The 20,711-nt window shown below is 51.1% G+C and overlaps 1 protein-coding gene across 1 annotated transcript; it reads left to right on the plus strand.

Annotated features, from left to right (window-relative positions):
* The first annotated feature begins 57 nt into the window (after positions 1 to 57).
* On the plus strand, positions 58 to 9,303 carry Pkdcc (protein kinase domain containing, cytoplasmic). The gene is made up of 7 exons (XM_041631366.1): positions 58 to 844; positions 4,846 to 4,968; positions 5,368 to 5,639; positions 6,235 to 6,314; positions 6,562 to 6,666; positions 8,047 to 8,220; positions 8,414 to 9,303. Exons 1-7 carry the CDS (start codon positions 206 to 208, stop codon positions 8,497 to 8,499), a joined length of 1,479 nt encoding a protein of 492 aa, XP_041487300.1. The 5' UTR covers positions 58 to 205; the 3' UTR covers positions 8,500 to 9,303.
* Positions 9,304 to 20,711: the final 11,408 nt, after the last annotated feature.

Genomic DNA, 20,711 nt, shown 5'->3' on the forward strand with positions numbered 1-20,711 from the left:
AAGCGACGGGGGCAGGGCGGGAGGGAGGCAAGTGTCAGGCCGATGTGCCGCCCGCCGGGGGCCGGGGTCGGGGCTGCCCGGGCCATGCGCGCGGGCTGGGTAGGGGGCCGGCGCGGCGCGAAGCGGAGTCGCCTCGGAGCCTGAGCCGCCCGGGGCCGGGGCCGGGGAACCGCGCGCGGCCGGCCGGAGGGGGGGGAGGGGAGCGATGCGGCGCCGGCGGGCGGTCGTGGCCGCGGGTTTCTGTGCCTCCTTCCTGCTGGGCTCCGTTCTCAACGTGCTCTTCGCACCGGGCTCGGAGCCTCCGAGGCCAGGCCAGTCCCCCGGACCCTCGGCAGCCCCGGGCCCGGGCCGTCGCGGGGGCCGTGGGGAGCTAGCCCGGCAGATCCGGGCGCGCTACGAGGAGGTGCAGCGCTATTCCCGCGGGGGCCCCGGACCGGGAGCCGGGCGGCCGGAGCGGAGGCGCCTGATGGACCTGGCTCCGGGAGGGCTGGGCCTGCAGCGTCCCCGGCCCCCGCGGGCCCGGCCCCCGCCCGACGGCGCTCCGGGCTGGCCCCCTGCTCCTGGCCCGGGCTCCCCTGGTCCGGGCCCGCGCCTGGGCTGCGCCGCTCTCCGCAACGTGTCTGGCGCGCAGTACGTGGGCTCAGGCTACACTAAGGCTGTATACCGGGTCCGCCTGCCCGGCGGCGCCGCGGTGGCGCTTAAAGCAGTGGACTTCAGCGGCCACGATCTGGGCAGCTGCGTGCGGGAGTTCGGGGCGCGAAGGGGCTGCTATCGCTTGGCGGCCCACAAGCTGCTCAAGGAGATGGTGCTGCTGGAGCGGCTGCGGCACCCCAACGTGCTGCAGGTACGAGAGTGGGGTTCCGGGATGAGGGGGCTGGCTGGTCACTCTGGAAGACTCCTTGGTCTTACAGAGTTAAGTCACGAGGCGTCAAAGACTGAGTCCCGGTTGCAGCTAGGTGCAGAGCCCAGATTAGGGCACATCCTCACCCTGCCTGCCTCTCACCCTTTGGGTAAAACACTCTACCCAACTTACACACATCCCTTAAAGACAGAGGCAAGGGCAGGAAGGACCCCAAACTGGTAGTAGGGCAGTGAGTAAGGAGTTATGACCACATAGCACCCTGCCGCTGGCTAAAGCTGATGGTTGAACACCAGAGTATTCTCTCTAGTCATAGTGACCTCAAGCCCAGCTTCAGTCAGCTCCCAGCTGCAGTAACAGGATCCCCCATATTGGCAGAGGCTGAACCCCACTTCTTTCAAAGTCCAGTAACATGTCTGCCTTTGGAGATGATGCTAAACCTCGGTGTGGGTGGGAAGAGCTGACCAGAGACTGGCAGAGACTGTCTGCGTTGATTCTCAGAGAGTCGTTTATTCCTCACTCTGCTCACAGGTCATTGGAGGGGATCAAGGAGGCCAGGAAATCCACAGCCTTTCCCAGAAGTGACCAGGGGCTTCCCTGGGACTTCAAGTGGGTCTGGCTGAAGCACGGGGAAGCCTCAGGGTCTTAGGCCAGAAGACTTAAGTTCAGCTAGTCGGAATGCCACTCTTCTGAATGTGATTAGCCAAGAGATGAGAAGGTTCAAAAAGCCAGATGCATACCTTTCTAGTAGGAGATTCTGTTCCTGTCATTGGGGACACAGGCAGGAAGGATGAGGCCACCCACCAACCCCACCAACCCTGACCCTAACGCTGTCCCTCCAAGATTTAGAATGGGCTTTCACAATGCCAGCACTGGCCAAACACAAACCACTTCCCCTCTCTGAGGGCTCTGCCTGGTCTCTGCCTAGGGTAAGACATAGGCTCCCTTTGCATATGTCTGAGCTGACTGACATATGACTGACTGCTCTTCTTGGCCAGGTGACATAGGTGTGCGCAGAGTCCCCAGCTGTGATTCCTGCCCACACCACCCACCTCACATCCCCCCAGATTCACCGTTCTGCATGCAAAGAACTGACCAGAAACTCAGCGGTCCATCCATTTTCTTAGAAATGAGAAGGGGGCCCCAGGCCTGGAGGGAGCTGTGGGCTATACAGAGTAGAAGAATCCAGAATGCTACTTGTACTCCCAGTAGCTCCAAGTCCCTCCACCCCCAGTCCTGGTCAGACACTTGTGACAAGCTCTGTCAAGGCCCTAGGCCCTGCATTGGTCCCAGGCAGCTATCCGTTGTGTGTGTTTATGTCCAGCTGTATGGCTAACACTGACTGGGGCTTAAGGGAGTGAGCAGCTGGTTACGTGGCCATTCTCACTGGGAGGGTCTTATTTTCTTTTCCTCTTCTGGGTCTTTGGGAACTTTCTGGAAACCCTGTGGTGCTAACCAGATTCTGCAGAGGTGGAGAGGCCTTGAGCGAATTAACTGGACCTTCAGTGTTCTTTAATTGTTCAAGGCCCTTTCACAGGACAGGTTTGGCATGCGGTGGACTTTCCTATGCTGCTGGAATTCCTACCTCACTGGCCTCACTAAGCATTTCAACAAGTATCCAGCTAGACACCCACTCAAACCCACAGACAGGTCCTTCTCTGCAATGTCCCCTCCAGTAATGAGAGCACCAGAGAAAGACAAGACGCTAGAAGAGAACATATTTCACCCGTGCCCTCACCAGCATGGCATCTCCTGGAATTAGTTGTGGTGCCTCCAGTCTGAGGTTGGAGTTAGTTCGCCTAGAACAGAAGTAATAAGGGTCCTAGCAGAAAATGGAAGTCCCTGTTAAGTCTTGGGAACTGCTTTGAGGGTGAGGTCCCCACTAATTCTCTGACTCCCAGGTCATGTCCCTCTGGCTTTTTCGGTTCTGCTACCCCTGTAGCCAACACAGCCTGCTGCAGGTCTTCTTGCTCAAGAGGCCTCAGAGCTGCGTGCCAGGAACTAGAGGGCACGTTGTTTTGATACCTCCTGATCATTGAAAATTTCAAAACCGTTTGACTGTTTGCTAAGCTAGGGGGGAGTCAGAGGACTTTCTAAAGTATCCCAGGCCCCAGACCCCTTCCCCCTCTCTGGACAGCCTGAAGTTATGCTGTAGGCTCTGCTGGTGGACACAGGGAAGCCTCAGAGGCCCACTGTGCACTTCCCAGCACAGGCTCTGGTCGCTAGGGGACTGCCTGGGGGGATCTAACTTGGACCCTTTTATCCTCCACATACAGTCTCCTCAGAGGATAGATGCCTCTGTAGTCCGGGGTCAGAGGGCACAAGAATCTTCCCTCTCCGAAGCCCATCATCCTGGGACCTCAGGCCTCAGATGGGCCCCCAGGCCTGCCTGGGCCGTGGATTCTGTCCATGCTAAAGTGTTTTCCTCTTCTCCAAAGAACAAAAGATGCAACTGCAGTGTTCAGCCTCATGCTTCCTGGGGTGGGGATGGAGGGGGGGCTAATGGTGTCTTTTTATTTTTTCCTGAGGAGTGTTGATTAATACCTCGTTAACAGTGCATTTAACGACCTCCGGGTGTTTAATAACCTTCAGAAGTTTCCCACAAAGGCTCAGACTGGAGCAAGAAAATGAGAACCAGGCCCCGGGGTTGCTCTCTTTACCTTCCCCAAAGCCCATCCTGAGTCTGTGGCCTCCTTAGGCTGACTGGGGGTATGGAAGGAGAGAGAAAAAGAGGGTACCTAGGACAGCCCCTGGTCCTGCACGCCACAGCCCAAGTAACCTGGGAGACTAAGACTGAGTCTAGCTTCTCTGATGGGACCGGATCGGGACTACTGGGACAAGAGTGGGTCTTTGGGACAAGCAGGGCAGCTGGGGAGGGTGAGGGTGCTGGCATGAGGAGCTGCTGTGTACTGGCATATTTAGGCCGTGGGCTCCCTGGCCTCCATCTCAACCCTCCACAGCAGAGAGCTTCACTTTCCCTTGTATGGCTTGGACAACCCGGCCTTTGTGCTGGTGCTCTGTAGGGTGCTGGCTGTTTGGAGCCCATTGTAAGCCAGAGCTATGCAGTGTGTTGGGAGACCTGGGAGCATGCTGATGGGGGGTGTCAGAGGCAAAGGGTTTCCCCTGTGCTTTCTCCTTGCCGGCTCTGTGTTTCCAAGAAGTGTGCAACAACCGAACGATCATACAGCCCCAAACAAACCTTCCCTGAGGACCGTTCTTCACCGTGTCTCCCGTTTATGTCACTATTCAGATGTGCCTCTGGGCTCCGGAAAGTTGAGATGGTAGAGAAATGGACACAGATTGGAGTAGGGGAGGGTATCAGATAATCATTTACTGGCCCGTGTCCTAGGAGAGGAACCCGATTGTGGAACTGTGGTAACATCCATTTGAATCCTAGCTCCTGTGTTTATTAGATCTGTGACCTGTTTAAGTGACTTGAGTCAATTTCCCCACCCCAAATCAGACAAAATGATAGTAGCCACGTACCATAGGGTGATTGTAAGAATTGGAAGACTGGCAAGACGGCCCAGTAGGTAACAGGGTGTGTGGAACTGCGTGTCACCAAGTCTGATGGCCTGAGTTCACTCCCTAGAACCCACACTGGAAGAAGAAAGCTGACTCCCGAAAGTCGCCCTCTGACCTGAGCACACACTCGTACATACCATACACACCACAATAATAATAAGTTAAAGTTCAAAAATACGAACTTGATTATGCACATAGTATATTTAGCACAGTGCCTGCTACATGGTGGCCTAGCCTGCCTATCTCCCTAACTAACGAGAGGCAAGAAACTGTTGCCGCCAAACCAGAAGAAACTAAGGCTTCAGGAACAGAGGTCAAACTTCCCAGGAAACACTGTTCTCCACTGGCTGGAGCAAAGGCGGTGAGAAAGCCTCAAGGGCAGAGGGCGGGACCTCAGCTCAATCTTTCTCTGTCCCTGTCTCTATCCTGTGACCTAATGACCTGCCCTGGGTTTCCCCCAGCTCTATGGCTATTGCTACCAGGACAGTGATGACATCCCGGACACACTGACCACCATCACAGAGCTTGGAGCCCCCGTGGAAATGATCCAGCTGTTACAGACTTCCTGGGAAGACCGATTTCGAGTAAGCCTGTGCTTTTCATTGGGACAGTTCTCCCTTAGAAGGCAGCCTCCCAGCACAGCCTAGCTGACTTCTCCACCAAGGAGGGAGGAGGAGCACGGGATGGCTCAACCAGCGGGCTAAAGGACAGGGCTGGGGAGAGAGGGAGTCAGGACAGGATCCTGGTGTTCCCTACAGCGGAGGTGCGCATGCGCACACTCCTGCCGTTCTCTCACCCCTAATCCGTGTCATGTGCATGCTTAGTCCAGCCAAGGGTCAGCTGAAGAACAGTGACCTTTCCAAGGCCCTGACCTCATCCTTTATGTTCTACTGGGACCTGAAAAGGAGAAAGGCTAACTTCCAAGCTAAGTCTAGAGCCTGGGAGTCCAGTAGGCCTGACCCAACCTATGTGTCTGTCTTCAGATCTGCCTCAGCCTCGGCCGCCTCCTCCACCACCTAGCCCACTCCCCTCTGGGCTCAGTCACTCTGCTTGACTTCCGCCCTCGGCAGTTTGTGCTAGTGAATGGTGAGCTCAAGGTGACAGACCTGGATGATGCCCGCGTGGAGGAGACACCGTGTTCCACTGTTGCTGACTGCATCCTCGAGTTTCCAGCCAGGAACTTCACCCTGCCCTGCTCGGCCCAGGGCTGGTGTGAGGGCATGAATGAGAAACGGAACCTCTACAATGCCTACAGGTGACGACCCTACATTTTGGGACTCCAGCCAAGAAGGGGCTGGCAGGGCAAGAGCCCCATGGGGGCCAGAAGGCCAACTAGGGAGAATAACCTTGACCAGAGGAAACCGCAGGGGCCCAGTCAAGAGAGAGAGTGGCTGTGGAGATAAAAATAGCTCTAAGGAGAGCAGGGTCGGAGGGGCAGCTGAAGGCTTCTTAAAATAGTGTCACATTCAGGGCCCAGGGCTGCCAGGACTGGCACGTCCCTTCTCCACCCTAGCTCCTGACCTTTACAAAGCTTCTCATGGCTGAGAAGCCCCAACTATGGGGATACTCCTCTGCTGGAGTCAGACAGAGGTCAGTGTGGCCTAGAAGATGAGGAAGGGCAAAGAAAGCAGCCTCCGGTCCCAGCTTAGTCCGAAGTTAGCTGTAGGCACAGCTGGGCCCAATCCCATGCCTCACTGAGCTGAGCCCCTGGGATAATGCAGACATGGCTGGTTCCTGTGTGAGGGGTCAGGCTTCCAGGCCACATCCAAGTCTATACCTAGTGGAAGTGAAAGGGAAGGACATGTCTCCAAAGGCTGGGCCCCTGAGCCGCTGTCCCCTCTCTTCCACAGGTTCTTCTTCACGTACCTCCTGCCCCATAGTGCCCCTCCTTCCCTCCGGCCTCTGCTGGATACCATCGTCAATGCCACAGGTAAGCCTCAGGACCTGTCTGCTTCCTCTCACCTGCCATTGCCCTATCAGACACGGGGACAAGAATGACCCTAGGCAGTGCGAAGTCTGGGACCCGTTATATTCTAAGACAATATTCTGTGATAAAGGCCCTCCCTAGCCACCAGACTTTGGGCCTAAGCCCTGGCTGTAGGAAGAACAGTAGCTAGCTTCCCATGGGGAGGGCCAGGAGCCTGGGTATGCCATGACAGCTGCAACGCACTTTGCAGGAGAGCTCACCTGGGGGGTGGATGAGACCCTGGCCCAGCTGGAGATGGTGCTGCATCTGTACCGGAGTGGGCAGTACCTGCAGAACTCCACAAGCAGCAGTGCCGGTGAGTGACCCCCCCCCCCACCCATGGGCTATGGCTTACCCTCCACTCTCGGGGCTCATTTGGTGTCGCATAGACAGTGGACCTTTCACTTTGAAGTCCCAGCCCCAGCTGAGCTAGAACAGCTATCTTCTGCCTTTCTCTCCGTGACTTACCCCTGGCGCCTCAGTTTCCTCATCCATGAATTGGGTTCAAAATAATTCACCTAGCAAAATTCTTATGGGGATTAAATAGCCTGCAAGGTGTGTAAAAGCAATTAGCACAGTTCCTACTACACAGCTGGAACACAATACACATTTGCTTCTCTTTCCTTCCTCTGCACTCCTGGGGCTCAGAGGGTAGCTGGAGGAGGGGGCGGCCTACTCTGAAACCAGCCAATAATGTCCTTCTCCCAGGGATGGGGAGAGGTCCAGCTACTGTTACAGGCAGTGGTCCTTCTACAGAAGCCTTAGGGTTTAGCAGTGGTGGGCAGGGGGGCAAGGGGTGGGCAGCCTAGGTTTTCAAGGAGGCCTGGCCAGCCTTAGGGGTGGGGGAGCCCTCGTTAGCCCTGTAAATAAAGTTTAACGAGGTGAACAATGGCTGCCTCTGTCCCCGAGGACTCCGTTTATGGGGCCATAAATCACAGGCAACCCTGCCTGGACTTTGGTCTAGTCCCTGGCAGGAGAAGGAGGCAGGAGGGTGGGGTGGCCAGAGGCCCAGGGCTTCTGCTTTATCAGTCAGCAACTGGAACTCCCAGGGCATTGGGAAAGACCAGGCTCACTCTCCGCCTCTGGTAGAGCCTTTGCACTGGCTGAATCTCCGGGGCTCTGCGTCTCAGGGGGACCCCAACCCTTCTCAAACACTTGAACCCGAATTGTAGCATTTTTGTGTTGTTCCACATGCCTCTTCACCTTCACACTCCTTTCCCGGGGTCCCAGACCTCTCCCTGGTATCAGGACCAAGTATATCTGAGGGGCTCTGAACCCTTGCAACACATGGGCAGGACTGGAATCTAGTCAAGAATCCTCAGGCCCCACCCCAGGTCTTCCTACATCAGAATCTACATTTTAATCATATTGCATGGAAATACATACATACCATGATATTTGAGAAGCCCCGTTCTAAATATTTAAAAATGGCCTGATCTCAGAGCCCAACCTAGACAGCTGGTATCTCTGAGTATGTGCCTGGCCCCCATGGGCCCCCATATATCCTGTGATGTCTAAACTAGCTCCATGGCCTTAAGTCGAAGAGATGTGGATGTCCTGAAATCCGAGTCTGTGCCTGGCTGTACAAGCGAGCTTGAGCAGCTCTAGCTGCCTTCATTCCGGATGCGCTGGCCTGCAAAGGAGAGGTCCTCGGCCCTCGCCCCACCGTTCTCACTTTCTTCCCTCCATCCTTCAGAGTACCAGCGCATTCCAGATAGTACCATCACCCAGGAGGACTACCACTGCTGGCTGTCCTACCACCACGGCGGCTGCCTCCTGTCTGTGTTCAACCTGGCTGAGGCTGTAGATGTGTGTGAGAGCCATGCTCAGTGTCGTGCCTTTGTGGTCACCAACCAGACCACCTGGACAGGTGAGTCAGAGGGAGGGGGAATCCCAAAGGCGTGGCTAGACTGCTCCAAAGGGTGGGAAAGGCAGAGGAAAGGGAAGACAGAGATGGTGAGAGAGATGTGTATGAGTCCTTCCAGGTAGCCACTTTATAGAGAGTGGCCCTGCCGCCCAGGAGACAATTAACCAGACCTGTAACCTCTCATCTTTGCCCCTAGGTCGGAAGCTGGTCTTTTTTAAGGCTGGATGGAGCCAAGTGGTCCCTGATGCCAGCAAGACCACATATGTGAAGGCATCTGGCTGATTGTGGGCTCAGCTGACCGTCTGGCACCTTTGCCAGCTGGACTTGTTCTGCTGCGGGGGTAACTTGCACTCAAGATGTTGCGTTATCACCTGGGAACCCCTGCAGGCAAAACTGTCATCCCAGACCAACTGATGTGACCAGGACAAACGTGCAATATGCAAAGATGTTAAAATGTGAGTTTGCCAGCCTAGGTCTGAGACTGTTGCTCCCAGCCTGGGCATCACTGCTTGGGAGCTGACTGCCTCTCCAGAGCTCTGGGCTGCGAGCGGGGCTCAGGCTAGTCTTAACTGGGACAGTTCCATGGGCAGCCCCATCGCTGCATTCATGGTTTGAGAATGTAGCCAGAACACTGCTGCTGCTGCTGCTGCGTCAGCCACAGTGGGCAGGAGCTGCATGGGGACAATCAGCCACAAAGCATGCTCTCAGCGCAGCTCCAACAGGGGAGCTGCGGATAGATGCTCCAAGATGGCGCGTGAACCAGTACCTGGGAAGGCTGTCTCTGGCCTCTCCCTAGAGGTTGCTCCTAGGCTAGCCCAGGGGTCATGGGCAGTGGTGCACGCGTCCACATGAGCCGAGACTAGGGTGGAAGAGCAGATTGCATTTGAGCCAGGACCTGGGATGGGGGTAGGGTCGGAGCCTTTCTGCCTCATTTGCTTTCAGTGAAAGCCACCAAGCAGCCAAAACCAGGCCCTCCCCTTCCTGGAGTTTGCATTTCCAGAAGCTTTTGTACTTCTTGTTCATTAAATTGTTTATTTTTGTAAAAAAAAAAATTAATCAACTAATAAAATGATGTTTCATGACAAATATTCTCCTCAGCCACGAGTTCTTCAGAAGCTCTTTACTCGGCCCCACCTATGTCTGTAGTGCATCTGACTAGGGCTGTGCGCCTAAGGGGATGATGACTTTGAGGAGTACAGTCTCAGTGGCAAACAATGAACATGCCATGTGTGTTCTCAAACTCTTCTCCTGTGCTACCCGCCTCCTGCATGAACCTCCATGTCAAATTCAGAACAAAGACATGAGGGTGGATGTCTTTCCCCAAGGAGGTTCTCATTTGAACACAGTTGACTCTCTGTACATGAAACCTTAACCCGAGAGTGTCAACCTTATAATGGGATGCTTGCTATCTTTATTATTAACTGTTGGAGACATAATTAAGAGAGGAGGAGGTAGCCTAACAACCTACAAGCAGTCTGGCTTTCCCTGATGCAGCCTGGATGTACATCATCACCACCGCCCACCACAAGTCCATAGCATTTTTCTCTTTCAGAGCCTTTCTCTAAGCAAGAAATGTGTGGAGAGCGGAGAGATGGAAGAGTCTATAGAACAGCCAGTCTTTATGGATTTGCAAGAACAATCTAGCAGGGACATGTGGATACCCAAAGCAAAATGGCAGACTCGGGGTGGGGGAGATCCAGGTTAGTTAGAGAACAGGCCATTTTTCCAGAAAGATCCACAAAGAGGTTACCGACGGGACAGTAGATTGTTTCTCCCTCAAACGAGTGAGTGTTGGATCAGAACCCCTTTCTGGGAACAGAAATGGCCACGATTAGTCCTGCAAGATCGAAAGAAAACCATCTGGAGCCTGGACCGCAAAGGCAATGGCTCGCCCAGAAAGGGATATTACTATCCTAAAGCAAGAGCTTTCTTTCCTGCAGAGGGCCACCCATCTCTCAGTGCCCTGCTGCATACCATTCTTCCCCCAAACACTAGGGTCTGTTCTCTTCAGCCCCTAGACTTGTTCTACCCCATGTGGATACCCAGGAGCAGTGGGTGGAGAAAAGACAGTTAGTACCGAAGCCCCAGGTGGCATCAGAGAAGGGAAACCCACTGGACGTGGAGTATGGCTGTTCTAAAGCCAAGGAAGGGAGAAGCAACATGAACGGGCAATGGAGCTTGGTGGTTCTCTTTGAGGCTCCAAAGCCAGGCCAAGATGGGCCAGCAGCCCTGAGAAATGCCGCCTTTGTTCAGATAAACTATCTGGCTAAGATAACTTCCCTGGATTTATTTGTCTGCAAATTTTAGGTTGATAATAATCAGAATAAAATGGAATGAATGAAATTCTGTCCATAAAGGTCCTAAGCAGTGTGAGCCAACGGTAAGTGCTTTGACCATCGTGGCAGACATTATCAGTAGTATATGATCAGTTAGCGGAACACTCAATGTTTGCCCATAATCTGTTCACAAAGAACTCCCAGGGCTGCTGCAGGGACCAAGGCACAGCAAACTATCCACCGTCCAGCCTCAGATGCCCACCCCCACCCCCAAGCAAGCACAGCTTTTGACTAGATGAGGTGAGGCCCAGCTCCCAGGCCAGTGACTTGGGAGTTGAGTGTGTGGCAGACAGAAAAAAACTTGGAAGAGGATTAACGTGAAAGCAGAAAATGGGATTAGGAGGCTTTGGGATAATGTGCCCACCCGCCCCCGGTTCATGACAATGGTTTCTGGCTTTCATTCCGAGGCCAGAACATGTAAAACATGGTTACCCCCTGCTCGCGGATCAAGAGGCAGAGAGTTGACTGACAAGGAGGACGTTCAGATTGTTCTCAGCTGCCATTACATGCACTTTTTCTTTAATCCTCATGGCGATCCTGGGATGGGGGTTTGTCCGGAGAGCTGAAGAGCCAGGATCTAGCCTAGTTTCTGTATCCAAAAGTCTGCGATCTCCTCTCCCAGCATAGCGGTCTTTGAAGGCTGGGGTCACCCACAGGACCAGTGATCCACTTACATGCCCCTCCACAGGGAAGGGACACCAGACTACAACCGTACCGTTAAGGGTCTGCTCCATAAAGCCAGGACTAGTTCAATGGCATCATCACACACAAGGAATGAGGATGTCCCCAAAGGGGCTGAAGGACCCATTTGAGGTCTGCTGCATGGGACCCCCAACTCCTATGCACCTCCCTCTGGCTAATGTTCCTCTCACATGGAAAAAATGCCAATCAGTCTAACTATATGAAGAAGGTAGACCAAAATCCTTCTGAAAATTCCCTTCGAGCATGCTTCATCTGCCTGGCTGCTCTCCTCTGGCCCCGTTCCACTTTGTTACATCTTTCTCCGAGTGCCGGCAAGACACCCCTACTCCAGCATCCAAAGGCCCGACAGGAAGCAGCACAGTGTCTATAAAATACAGTGAGTGACAAAGGTATGGCGTAGGGGAATCCCAAGAGTAATGTGACAACCTGGGAGTTAAGTAGGAGTTAAGTTGTCGCCATCTGGAACCATGAGAGGGGGATGGGAGCCAGAACCTGGAAAACCCCCAAAGAGTCAGGTGGAAGTGACCAACACAAACAGTTGCACGCCATGACCTCACACAGAGGCACGTTCTCATCATAGTCTCTTCTCAACCCCCTGTCGGGAGGACAAACCCAAGTTACAGTCAGAGGGCTGAGGAAGTTGGTGTGGATGCACTGTTGCCAGCCCTCCATGACAAACAGCAGCATGGGAGGGGGGGGGATTGCACAGATCAGGAGCCCCCCCCCTTCACACTGGCGGACTGGCTTGCCTTGAGAAGGCTTAAGAGTAAACATCTCTCTCCAGTTCCGTTTTTATATATGCAGTTACTTGCTGTGTTGTTTTGGTGAAATGGCAGCTTTGGCCCAAACTTTCAGGGGATACTGTACAGCATATATCCTTTATAAAAGTGTCTTCCACCTGAAAGAACTCTTAGTCTCTGATGAAACTCGGCTCTTAGGAAAAAAAAAAAATCTTAGATAATACAACGGTCTGTGGCCCTCCAAATTTAAGCAGATAATCAAGGCTATTAAAATCCTATGGGAGGCCAGGCAGTGGTGGCTCAGGCCCTTACTCCCAGCACTCGGAAGACAGAGGCTGGAAGATCTCTGTGAGTTCGAGGCCTGCCTGGTCTACAGAGTGAATTCCAGGACATCCAGGGCTGTTACACAGAGAAACCCTGTCTGTCTCAAAAAGCAAAAACAAACAAATAAAAATGAGCAATCTTGCTGTTATTATCTAAAGCAGTGTCTCGTGCTCCTCACGGTTCATAACAGAGCAGATACACAGCCTTCGTGATACTTGTCTACCTTTGTCCCTGTCGAGCATCTTCGGCCTCTCAGGAGCCTCCTCCATCTTTAGCATCTTACATTTCCTTGAGATCCCCCTACTTGGAAGAGCGCTTAGTCCTCAGCAGATGCCGGTCACCATGTTGAATATACCTCCTCCGCTTTTCATAAGTTTATCCTATCATTGGAGATGCCACCAAAACAGACACATCAAAAAAAAAAAGCCACTTATAAGACATGGCTGTGTGGCAGGAGATTGATCAAACAAAGAATCCGATGGTCACATCTCTAGTCAACGAGCGCCCGTTCACCTCGACCACTAGAAACATCAGTTCCCCAGCAACCGCCCCACTGTTAACATTTTTCCACACCCAAAGAAACACTTACTTATCCCTGCTCTTTAGTTCTTATCTCAGAGCCATTTCCCTATTTGTCACCAGACATTCTCCCCATCCCCATGGCGACAGCTCTGTGGACAGGCTTTTGGTGCAGAGCTTTCCGAGGATTCTGGAACGTGTAAATAGATTGTGTCTCCTGCTTCCCCTTTATCCACACTCTTATTTGACCCTTCAAAGAGCTCTGGTAGATTATGGAAGCGTGGTTTCTCCTTAGCACAGACAGGCTGCCTTGCCACAGGAGGTGGAGTTTGCTCAAGTGCTCTCTAATCCTGCCCTTAGTGGTCCTGCCGGCTTGCCTGGCTTTCAAGCTGCCTGGCTGTTTCCCAGACACACCTCTGGGACCTCTGGCTCTTCACAAAGGAGTCCACCTCGAGAAAACCATCTCATTTTGTCCTGTCTCATCATGAGATAAGCCTCCTTATTTATTGGCCACTGGGAATTGGTGGATACAAGAAAGGCAAATAAAAATAAAACCTACCGTGTGCTTCGCTGTCCCTGGCCTAGAGAAGTCACTGAAATATCTGAACTAGTGCAGGAGGCAGCACGAGGTTATTTGTATCCCATTTGGTTTTATGACATACTGCTCTGTTTACATCACTCTCTAGGTTGTATATAGGATATAAACTGACCTCAAATGATCTGGCCTTGTCTAGTCATTTTTTTTTCTGCCATCAATAAAAAATTTAAAGGCAGCTATTTCTCTAAGAAATGACTATTCTACTTAGGGTTCAGAGATGCTGTAATTGAAAAGGACAGTTTGCCTTGTATCCCAGTGTCCCGTATCTTCTTGTACCAGTCTTTGATGCTATGAGGCGTCTTCTGACCTCATCGCTGAGCTGTGCAGCATCGTGAAGTTATTGAGAGAAAATGAGTTTCTTTTTTAAACTGTAGACATCTCATGTCAGGATATTGCTATTTCTAGAATGGACTTCCCATACCAAAAAAAAAAATGCCCACCATTCTGCCACACATTCTAAAATGACCTTTTCCCCCAATAGCCTCTCCAGCAGTTTGCTGAGATGAAGACACAGCCACGGAGTACATTTGGGCTAGAAACTTCTAGGTTAACTCTTTATGGCTCCAGTCCTTATGCAGACCATTCGTGCAGCTTAAGGAAGTACAGTTTGAATTAGGTGACAGTGGCGTAAGCCTTTAGTCCCAGCACTTGAGAAGCAGAGGCAGGCTGATCTCTGAGTTCAAAACCAGCCTGGTCTACAAAGCAAGTTCCAGGACAACCAGGGCTACACAGGGAAACCCTGTTTCAGAAAACCAAAAACAGGAGAAAAAGAAAGAAAGACGAGAGAGAGAGAGGGGGGGGGGGAGAAGAAGAAGAAGAAGAAGAAGAAGAAGAAGAAGAAGAAGAAGAAGAAGAAGAAGAAGGGAAGGAAGGAAGGAAGGAAGGAAGGAAGGAAGGAAGGAAGGAAGGAAAAACAACACTGAGAGAGGAACTCAGACTCTAGGGAAGAGTCAACTGTTGGGCCAGGGATGTGGCTCATTTTGCAGAGTGTTTGCCTAGCCTGCATGAGGCTAAATTTAATCCGCAGCACAGCATATAAGCTGGTGTTGCGGTGCACACCTGCAGTCCCAGCACTGGGGAGGTGGAGGCAGGAGGGCCAGGGGATGAAGGTCATCTTCAACTACATAGTGGTGTGAGATCCTGACTCATAAAAGCAAAGATACAAAATTATACAAAGATGACCCTTGAAATATTATTTAGAATCACAAAAGATGAGGATTATACCATAATATGAGAAAATACATAAATTATAATAATAAATGAAAGAAATGGGAAGCAAATCTAGGCTTTTCCAGTGATGGGAATAAAACGAATGCAAAAAAGAATGGGAAGAATACACAGGACCAAGTCCTTCTTTATAATAATATTTTTTTATTTCCAAGTCTTTCATGTAGGCCATATTTTTTACTTTTTGTTTATTATTTATGTTAACATACAATGAGTTTTGCTGTGGTATTTCATGTCATTATACTTTGAAATATTGTCTGATCAATAAAAATGCCTTTATTTATTTTTATAGCACTGTATATTTTTTGTGGTACTGGGCCTTGTGCGTGCTGGTTACACACTCCGTTACTGAGCTATATGCCAAGCCAAAAAAAAAAGTTTTACTTAGATAATATTTTTAATACTTTCACTACATCGAAGAAACAGTTCGATCTTTGTACCAAAAGATCAAAATCTCTCATTCCATTTTATGACCTTTATTTAAATTGAAAAATTGGAAAGCCAACCTCGCTAATTATTTAATGCATAAGAACTCATTTAATGGCTTAATAGGGGAATTGAAATCACACATAACTACAGTAGCCGGCAGGCACTGAAGCAGTGGTTATCAGGGCCACCTGGCCAGGCGTGTAAGCTGAGCTGCACAGTCATGTGAGAGGAATCAGTGTGTGTGTGTGTGTGTGTGTGTGTGTGTGCATGTTTGTGTATATGTGTGGTGTGTGCATGTGTGGTGCTTTTGTGTATATGTTGTGTATGTGAGTGTGTATATGTGTGCATGTGAGTGCGTGTGTGTATATGTATGTGATATGTGTATGTGTGTGTGGGTGTATATGTATGTGATATGTGTATGTGTGTGGTGTGTATATGTATGTGAGTGTGTGTGTGTGTTGTGTGTATTGTGAGTGTGTGTTGTATGTGTGTGTTCTTTCTTTTCTTCTTAATTATGTGTATGTGGGTCATACAATGTGTGCACAGAAGTGCAGAAGACTGAGGAGACCAAAGATAGCGATCCCCCTAAACTGTAGCTACAGAGCCCAAGCGTGGGTGGTGGAATTCGAACTCAGATCCACTGGAAAAGCAGTACACACGCTTAACACTGAACAATATTTCCAGCCCCTTTTTGTGACCTCCAATCTGTGTGCTTTGAGCTACTAATTGAAATTTAAAATTAAAATAAGATGAAGACATTTGTGAATCAAACAAGGCATGTCTACAAGTTGTACACAGCCAGCTGACAGCCAGTTTGGGACCTCCGGGACAAAAACCACCTCAGAAGTACCGGCCAGATGCCTTCTCTCCAGGTACCCAATCAAGCAATCCACATTTCTTGGCTCTCCCTTCTACTGCTAGCCCTGTGATGATGCCACCTGCTTGATGAGGGTGATGAAGCGTAGTAGTCCTCAGACTCAAAAAGGCTCGTGAATCTGTCCCAGGCTGGAAGCACTTCTCCTGCCAGCATGTGAAAGCTGGCGACATTTTTGGTATTAATTTGTTTCTCCGTCTGTCGCTTACATTAAGTGTGGCCACGAGGAATGGATTTGAGGCTGTTCAAATATGCCCAATTTCATCCACAAGCCCCTTCACAGCTGCCAGATGGTGCCAGCCAGTCCCAGGCCCTGTTTCCAGCTTGTCAATCAGACCTCAGCAGTCAATGTATTTTTTCCTGTTTACTCCAGCACCACAGCCCGGCCTGGCACAAATGACCAGCTTTAGAGGACCAATGTCCAAATGTGGCCCTCTTGGGTAGAAGCATAGCTCAGTGGCAGAGTGCTTGCCTGGCACGCCCAGAGTCCTGGGATCTTTACTGCTTCTGAGATAAGTCTGCTCTGCATCTCTGAAAACGGGCTTCCCTGCAATGACCCAAGTGGCTTTGCCACACAGATTCCCACTGTTCTTGGATCCTTGGGTCTTTGATCTTGGACTTGCAGTAAAACGTAGCTGACATCCCGGAACTAACCACCATTCTTGGCCCCGATCCACTATCTGGCCCCAATAAGACAGTGTACTGTCCCCGCTGTCCTGAACCATGGCACATTGCATCCGCAGGATATTTTAGGATCTTGGGCATTAATCAATTAGTTAATCACAAATCAATAAACAAGTGAGTCGAGACTCCCCCAGTAGCCACTTGGGCTTCTACATAGTGAACCACCCCTTCCTGCTCCATCCAGGACCCACTGTGGTCACAAATGCCTCCTATTAGTTCTTAGTTTATTTTGGGCACTGCAGATGCTGCCAGATGTTTACTTTTAACGTGGGGGGAATTACACTATTCTTGTGGTTGGGGATAAAAGGGGGAGCACAGGGCCATGGGGCTGAAAAGTCCCTCCACAGCTCAGCCCCTGGGATTCCTGCCCCCTCGCCTGCAGAAGTGCCCCAGCCCCCACCCATATTGCCAAGTCAGCAGATCGACACTCTTCCAAGCATGGAGGGTCTCGCAGCCTCCAGAGCCCAGCCGCAGCACACATGTCCCACCACGTGGGGCACATGTGTGTAACTGGGGTCACGCCTGGTCTCGGCAAGCCCGCACAGCACTGTGAGGGAGGTTCACGGCACTGCCCCTTTCTCACCCCGCTTTGGGCAACACCTCCCTCTTTGACAAGATGAAAAGGAGGGGGAGACTTGGAATAATTTGAACTGTTTATGAAAGACACTCTGGTACTTAGGAGCACAGCCTATCAAGACTGACCTCAGAACCTGACAGAGCCTGACCCTCTCACAGCCAAGCCTCTGTCTCCTGATGCTGTCCTGGCTTGTAGGACTTTCTCCCAGAGGGAAACTAAGGCTAAGGCCAGTATAAACACAGAACTTACATCTGGATTCAAAGCCTACCAAAGTTAGCAGGCAACTACCTATATCAACACCTTTGGAAAGAGAGCTTGGCGTCCCTCATCACTCTGAACCGCACTGTCTCTGCTGGGGTCTTTCAAGGAATTTGACTGATAAATCCTCTCGCCAGTCTTTTGGTCCATCCTTCTCACCATCATGGACTGGAAAAACCCAGAACATCTCCTCCCTTTCCTTTTCCCTTCTTGGTGCCTGGAATCAAAAAGAAAAGTCCTAGCTCGAACATGATCCCCATCACCTGCAGAGGCAAGAGTAGCAACAGGCTCGCCAGCAGTCCAGCCCAGCCAGATCCGGGACAGAGCTATGAGTACTGACAAAGGGTTTATGAGTAAGACTGAGTTGGCTACAGCCCACATGCTTTGTCACTCTAGGCATGCCTAGACAGTGCATTGCCAATCTCCATGCCTAAGCCGTGCATCCCAAACCCAGCAGTGATTGAGAACCTGTAGGGGAAAGGAGAACTCCCTTGACATCTCTCATGAACTAGTTTCCCCAAGAATAAACAGGGTGCAGAAATCACTTTGTCCAGATTCGATGTAGAAGAGTGAGCCGATCTCTAGCCATCCTGGGTCACCTCCCTCCTAGTCACCACACCACAGCATGGAACCATTTGTTAGGAAACAGAAGTAACCCAGCGAGTGCTCATTCTTCTTTGTCCTCCCCATGTCTCCTCTGGGAGCTACGTTAAGGTGGCCCCGTACTACCAGGTCCTCAATCTTCTCCTACATGAATGACTTCTAACAACCTCAAGATGCCATTTCTCTCTCTCCATCCTCCAGATACCCATCTCTCTTTCCCCTTTCCCTTCAAAAGATCTCTGAGAATTTAGCTACACTCACACACAAGTCCTGTTTTTCCACAATGTTACCACCAAGAGACTACTCCCGAGGACCTTCCTGCGACCTGAGAGAATAAAGGGTCTGAGAAGTCCCAGCAGAGGTGTGGTTCCAGTCTCCTTCCTAGTGATGACCGAGGGTGACATTTCTGCCTTTGCAGGCTGGAAAGGTCCAAAGCCTTAGCCATGGCCTTCCCCTCTAGTTAGTTCATCTGAGACCAGGAACAGGTCATTGGAAACGGTAGAGTGTAGGATATTGCTGGGGTGTTTGGTCTAGTGGTCATGAGTTTGAAATCAAGCTCCATAGGCCTGAGTCCCACCTACATAACTTGAGCTTCAGGAGACCTTCTGTAGATTCAGATGGGTTACACTCAGTTGTTGCATCTGCGGAAAGGGAATGTCAGAGTATATGCCCTGTGTCGAGGGCAGGGGCCATAAAGTACAGAGCAAACTCACAAATCACTGTGTCTGCCACAATGTAAGTCCTTTGTAAACACTGTCATTATCATTCTGGGTTTCCAGACCTGGTCCTCCCCTAATGGTCCTGAGGGGTGAATCCAGGCTCTCCCAGCTCTGTGTTTAGCCAGATGTGGCCAGCAATTGCAGCAGATGAGGCAGGCTGAGAGAGCTTGGAACGCGGCAGGACCACCCATCAGGCTTGGGAAGGTGCTGGCAGGACGGCCTCAGCTGCAGCTGCTGGGCAGCCATCCAGGGTGACAGGCACGAGGCAGTGTACAAGGGTGTGGAAGCAGACAACAGGTGGCAGCCCGGCAACAGTACGAGGCTGGGGAGGGCAGAGCCGAGCAGCTAGCATTCGGTAGCAGGGTGTTCCTGGCAGCAGGTGGATCACAGCAACGGTCTTCAGAGGGGTCTTCTGAAGTCTCAGCGGTCAGGCAACAGCAGGAACGTCTGTCTTCAGATCACAGAATGCAGAGAATGAAAGGGTAGAGCTAGGGGTGTGGGCACCAGGCAAGGAGGAGAGATGACAAACAGGGTCTCGAACCCAGGAAAACTGAGGAGTATCAGGAGCAGGACACGTGTTAGCAGAGACATCACCAGAAGACACACCACCAGGGAGAGGAGGGGAGCAGATGGCCATTAGCTGGGAGCACAGCAATGAGGCCCCTAGTCCTTCCCCAGTCACCAGGGCAAGCCTGGCGCTGTATTGTCTCCGTGATGAAACTGCAGGAGAAAGGAACCAGGGTCTAAGCATCTCTCTCTCTCTCTCTCTCTCTCTCTCTCTCTCTCTCTCTGTGTGTGTGTGTGTGTGTGTGTGTGTGTGTGTGTGTGGTGTCTGGGTGCCTGTGAGTCTGTCTCTCTTTTTATGCCTTTCTGTCTCTCTCTTTCTGTCTTTCTCTCTGTCTCTGTCTCTCTGTCTTTGCCTCTCTGTCTCTTTCTCTGTCTCTCTCTGTCTCTGTCTGTCTCTCTCTGTCTGTCTTTGTCTCTCTGTCTCTCTGTCTCTCTCTCTCTCTGTCTCTCTCTCTCTCTCTTTCACACACACACACAGGCTCCCAAACCATGCGCTTTCTCTTAGCCACTGGCCTTTGCAGTGAACATGGACAATACATAAGGGGCCCTGGGTTTTCTCCCCAGTAAGATGGTCTGACCACCTAGTGACTTTGGATGCTGCCTCAGCTTGCTTTCCATGTTACAGCAGGAAGTCTTAGACCTTTACCGCGGCCCAGAGAGATGGCTTTGTGGGTAAGAATCCACACCGCTCTTACGGTTCCTATCATCCACATCAGGCAGTCTGTAACTCCAGTTCTTGGGGATCCAACACCTTCTTCTACCCTTAATGGGCGCTTGCATACCCTCATGCAGACATACACAGTACACGTAATTAAAAATAATAAACTACACTTTAATCCCAGTGCTCAGGAGGCAGAAGCAGGCAGATCTCTGTGAGTTCAAGACTAGCCCGATCTACACCCATAGGGAGTTCTAGGACAACCAGAGCTACATAGTGAATCCCGTGTCAAAATTAATTAATTAATTAATAATTATATATGAAATCTTTTTGAAAGTTTTTCTCCCTCACAACCAGTTTTCACTCTAGAAACTTTGCTGAGAGCTGGAGAGACGGCTCAGCAGCAGAGAACCTAAGTTCAACTCCCAGTAGCTATAGCAAGCAGCTCACAGCTGCCTATAGCTCCCAGCTCCAGGGGATCCAACTCTGGCTTCTGCAAGCACCTGCAATCATATGCACATAACACACACACACACACACACACACACACACACACATATATATATATATAATTTAGAAAGTAATTTTTAAAAAAGAGAAAAAAACCTTTTACTCTTACTCTGGCTATATAAGTATATGAAATGCTCATTGAATTCACTGACAAAAAAATCATACATTT

The sequence above is a fragment of the Microtus oregoni genome, unplaced genomic scaffold, assembly GCF_018167655.1.
Source record: "Microtus oregoni isolate MIOR12 unplaced genomic scaffold, Mior012 000036F_ref0000092, whole genome shotgun sequence".
Classification (NCBI taxonomy): domain Eukaryota; kingdom Metazoa; phylum Chordata; class Mammalia; order Rodentia; family Cricetidae; genus Microtus; species Microtus oregoni.